At 43.9% G+C, this 3812-nt stretch overlaps 1 protein-coding gene across 1 annotated transcript in view; it reads right to left on the bottom strand.

Annotated features, from left to right (window-relative positions):
• Window positions 1-452: 452 nt before the first annotated feature.
• Window positions 453-3812, bottom strand: part of si:ch211-212o1.2 (uncharacterized protein LOC492735 homolog) — a 46454-nt gene continuing 43094 nt past the window's right edge. Inside the window, exons 5-6 of the mRNA XM_034878167.1 lie at window positions 3372-3584; window positions 453-588 (exon numbers count right to left, since the gene is read on the bottom strand). Coding sequence (XP_034734058.1) covers window positions 464-588; window positions 3372-3584 — 338 coding nt within the window. The 3' untranslated portion in view covers window positions 453-463. The remainder of the gene's footprint in view (window positions 589-3371; window positions 3585-3812) is intronic.

The following is a 3812-nucleotide window of genomic DNA, read 5'->3' as shown; positions in this document are numbered from 1 at the left end:
TCCCTCCTGGAGAGCCCAACCTCCAGAAGCCTCCTACACCTACATACCACAACACCTCATTGGTTAAACAGGACTACAATCTGATTGGCTATTACAGCAGAGTTAGGTTCCAATCTTTTAATGTTTTCACCTCGCACGATTAAAGCTTGGTAGATGTTTTTTTCCCCAAAAAGCTTCTTTGAATGTTTGCTTTTTTAGCAAAAAAGCAAGAAGTGACACAAGTGTGTGTGTGTGTGTGTTTGTGTAACCACACATGCGTGTAATGTTTGTATTACATGGAAAGCAGAAAGCTCTCTTCTGAGAGCGTGTTTTTCCCCATCCGTCCCTGTCACTGTGTTTGCATTTGTAAGCACATCTGTCTATCCATCCATCCATCCATCCATCCATCCATCCATCCATCCATCCATCAATTCTTCCATCCATCCATCCATCCATCCATCCATTTGTCCGTGTTTTTGAGGGTTCATCTGTCAGTCTTCTTGGCCCATGCCAGGTCATCAGATCGTGGTTTCTGCCCTGTTAGTTGTTGGATCATTTCTTCCATTTGTCTCCAGAAGCCCAGCTGGTCCAGAGGATAGTTACACCAACCTGGGGTGTGAGGAAACATGGAGGAAGAGACAGAAAATGTAAGCGGATGTGAGGAATGTAGAGAAAGGAGGAGAGGACAAGGGAGGAAGAAGTGAATAAGGAAGAAATTAACATACACATGACTACATACATATGTTTTTTGCGGTATTTTAGTATGGACCAAAAACACTCCGACTGACAGAAAGATATTACCATCTATACAGTTACTTCGCCACCATGGGGTAAAAAACACCAAGCCAATAATTAAATTATTATTATTAAATGTTCTTTAGACTCCATTTTACGAAATGACCTGAACTATGATCCAGATGTATGAGCTGCAGCGATATAAACAGTTCAATCCATTTTCATTTGGCCCTGAAGGGATTTCTGCTTCTGTATTAAGATATTTGTTTGTCTATGGCCCTGCCCACTGCTCCAGCAGCACCCACAGGGCGAACACTGGCTCCTGTTAAACCGTTTCCAACCATCCTTTCTGCAACCTCCATCTTTCACCGCCTCTCTTTTTCCTCCAAACATCCCGGTCTCATTTTCCTATTGTCTCTTTTACTTATCATCTCGATGCCTTACCTCAGGTTTCTATCTTCTGTTCTTATCTTCTTCATCCTCTATTGTTGTATTTCTTTCCCTCTTCTATCTCTCTCCCCATCCTCGGTCCTTCTACCTACATCCAACCACCTGCCTCACTCTCATCATTGGAGGCAAACTTCAGGATTTCAGGGTGGTGGAGGTGTGAGGGGAGTCTTAAGAGATGTGCTTAGCCTCTACTAACACAAAGAAACACGTGCACACACACACACAGACATTTCCTCTTTGCTCTGTTACAGTTTACAGGACTTGAATATGATGTATATTTAAGGTAAATACATGAATATATTATGGCTGCAGGCCAAAGTACATTTACATGTATACATGCATGCATGACTGTACAATAGTCTCTGTACATACTGCTCAGACAAACACACACACACATGCAAACACACACATGCATGTACCGAAGCGCACACACACACACACACACACACACACACACACACACAAAAACACATAGATAAAATGCAGTTTTACCATCAATACCAGAAACACACACGCACACACATATAAGTAAAGCACTTGCACAAATGTAGTTTTGCTTTTGTAAACCGACACAATCAGTAACACAAGTCCACACAGGAAGAAATAAAAAAGATATCAGATGCACACACACACACACACACACACACACACGCATACAAACACACACACACTTGCTGTGTGTACTTAGGCTAACCTTATCTGATGCTCACACACCACCACCCATGATGTGTTTGCATAGGGTGCATGCTATAGCTGCGGGGATGTGTGTGTGTGTGTGTGTGTGTGTGTGTTGTGTGCGTGTCCCTCCAGTGACCCTCTCTTGGCTGGAAGACAGCAAAGCAGCCAGAGGTTTTGTTTGATTTACCTCTCTTTTCCTCCATCTCTCCTTCTGCTGTTTCTACTTCTTTCTCAACACACTCATCTTTTTTCCTCCAAATCCCTGTTTCCTACCCACCCTTTGCTCGCCCTCCCGCTTTCTCCCCTCCCTCCCCTCTGCCTGTGAAGTCCTATTTGTTAGAACAGACAGCAGGTTAGCATTAAATATACATGGGGATTGTCAGCCGGTGGCGAACACAAAGGCAGCTAGGCGAGCCCCAGTGGAATGCAAGCCCGGCCCAGGCAGCCAGGCTGGGGGAGCAGGGGGCCCCCGCTGTCCCCTGTGGGCCCCTGACCGACACCAGCCAACCTCCCACCACACAGAAACACACACACACAGGTTAGAAACTGAAGAGGAGGTCAGTACACACACACAGATGCTCCAGTATGCAGATGTGTGCTCGTGTACAAACACACACTTTTGCTGTGACACCCCCCCCTCATCTTGCTCACACACACATCTGTCGTCCGCAGGGGCGCAGGGTGACGTACAAGCTGAATCTCCCTTGTGTATCCTCCCTCTTTTCTCTCCCTCCCTCTCTCCCTTTCACCCAGATGCACACAGAATACTGAATGCCGGCCGGTTACAGAGGCCCCGTGTCTCTAAAGACACACATGCACGTACACAGAACATTTGCTTTTAGTTATTTATATGAAGAAGACTGACAGAAAGACAGACACGGCCGCCATTTTGTCCCCATCTGCAGAGAATTGTAAGAGAAATTATTTTAAAAGCATCAACTTAAATTATGGCGATCTAAAAAAGTCACAACACACACACAAACACACACAAGTCCAAATTCATGTTACACACATTCTATCCTTGAGTTCCTTGATGCTATGATCCTCGATGCTAACCTGTCAATGTCAAACAGTGTTAATGACAGGCATATTAAAAGCTTTCTAGATACAGTGGATACGATTTATAGATTTTGGTTATGAACTTTGGGTTTGACAGTATGTTTGCCTAACACGTTATCACGGTATAATTATTCTTATCGGGACAATATATATATTTTTTTTTTAGCATTGTTTTGTTTATCTTTGATGGAATTATCCTGATTAACAATGTGGTCTTATTTGAAATATAGGTGTATATATGTTATAGATTTTAGTGTTGAAATGAGCAGTTCTAATCAAAACTGTAAAATCAAAATTATGTATAACATATAAAGATTAATTGGGTGAAAGGAGTCATGTTACCTGACAATTATTTCCAGTTCACCCTAAAAAGTCTTTGGGGCGTCCTGGTGGCTGAGAAGTTTGAGATGTGGACAATGTAATGCAGTAAAGTCAGTGAAGTATCTAGTCATGATAACAGCAGTTCTTACCTGTAGTAATGCAGTAGTATGTCTCGTGCGGCGAAACATGGTGGATGCGGTGATGTTTCCGTGGCAACACCAGATGCCAGTCCTGGAGCAATGTGACCCAGTACGGGAGGCCAAAGTAAGAGTGGCTCCACTTGTGAATCTGATTGGTCAGCGTCACAAAAACTGCCAGGGCAAAGACGTAGCAGTCCCACGGATAGGATGCCTTCAAGGCCTCTGAGAGGGGACAGGAGACAGACAGACATTTATACACAAAGAAAGAAAGAAAGAAAAGTAAAAAGGGTAAAGTTAAAAGAATAATTGATCAAACTGTGTAGTGTAATGAAGAGGGGCAGCATGAAGGCGTAGTACTCCCACAGAGAGGATGCTGGCGGGAGCCTTGGAGAGATAAAGAGAACAAGGGGGAGAGATGAGAAGACGGGGGGAGAGTTAGGATACGGGGGG

The sequence above is a fragment of the Etheostoma cragini genome, chromosome 8 (genome assembly GCF_013103735.1).
Source record: "Etheostoma cragini isolate CJK2018 chromosome 8, CSU_Ecrag_1.0, whole genome shotgun sequence".
Classification (NCBI taxonomy): Eukaryota; Metazoa; Chordata; class Actinopteri; order Perciformes; family Percidae; genus Etheostoma; species Etheostoma cragini.
Note: the sequence above shows the minus strand (reverse complement) of the source record. Positions and strands in the feature narration are given on the sequence as shown.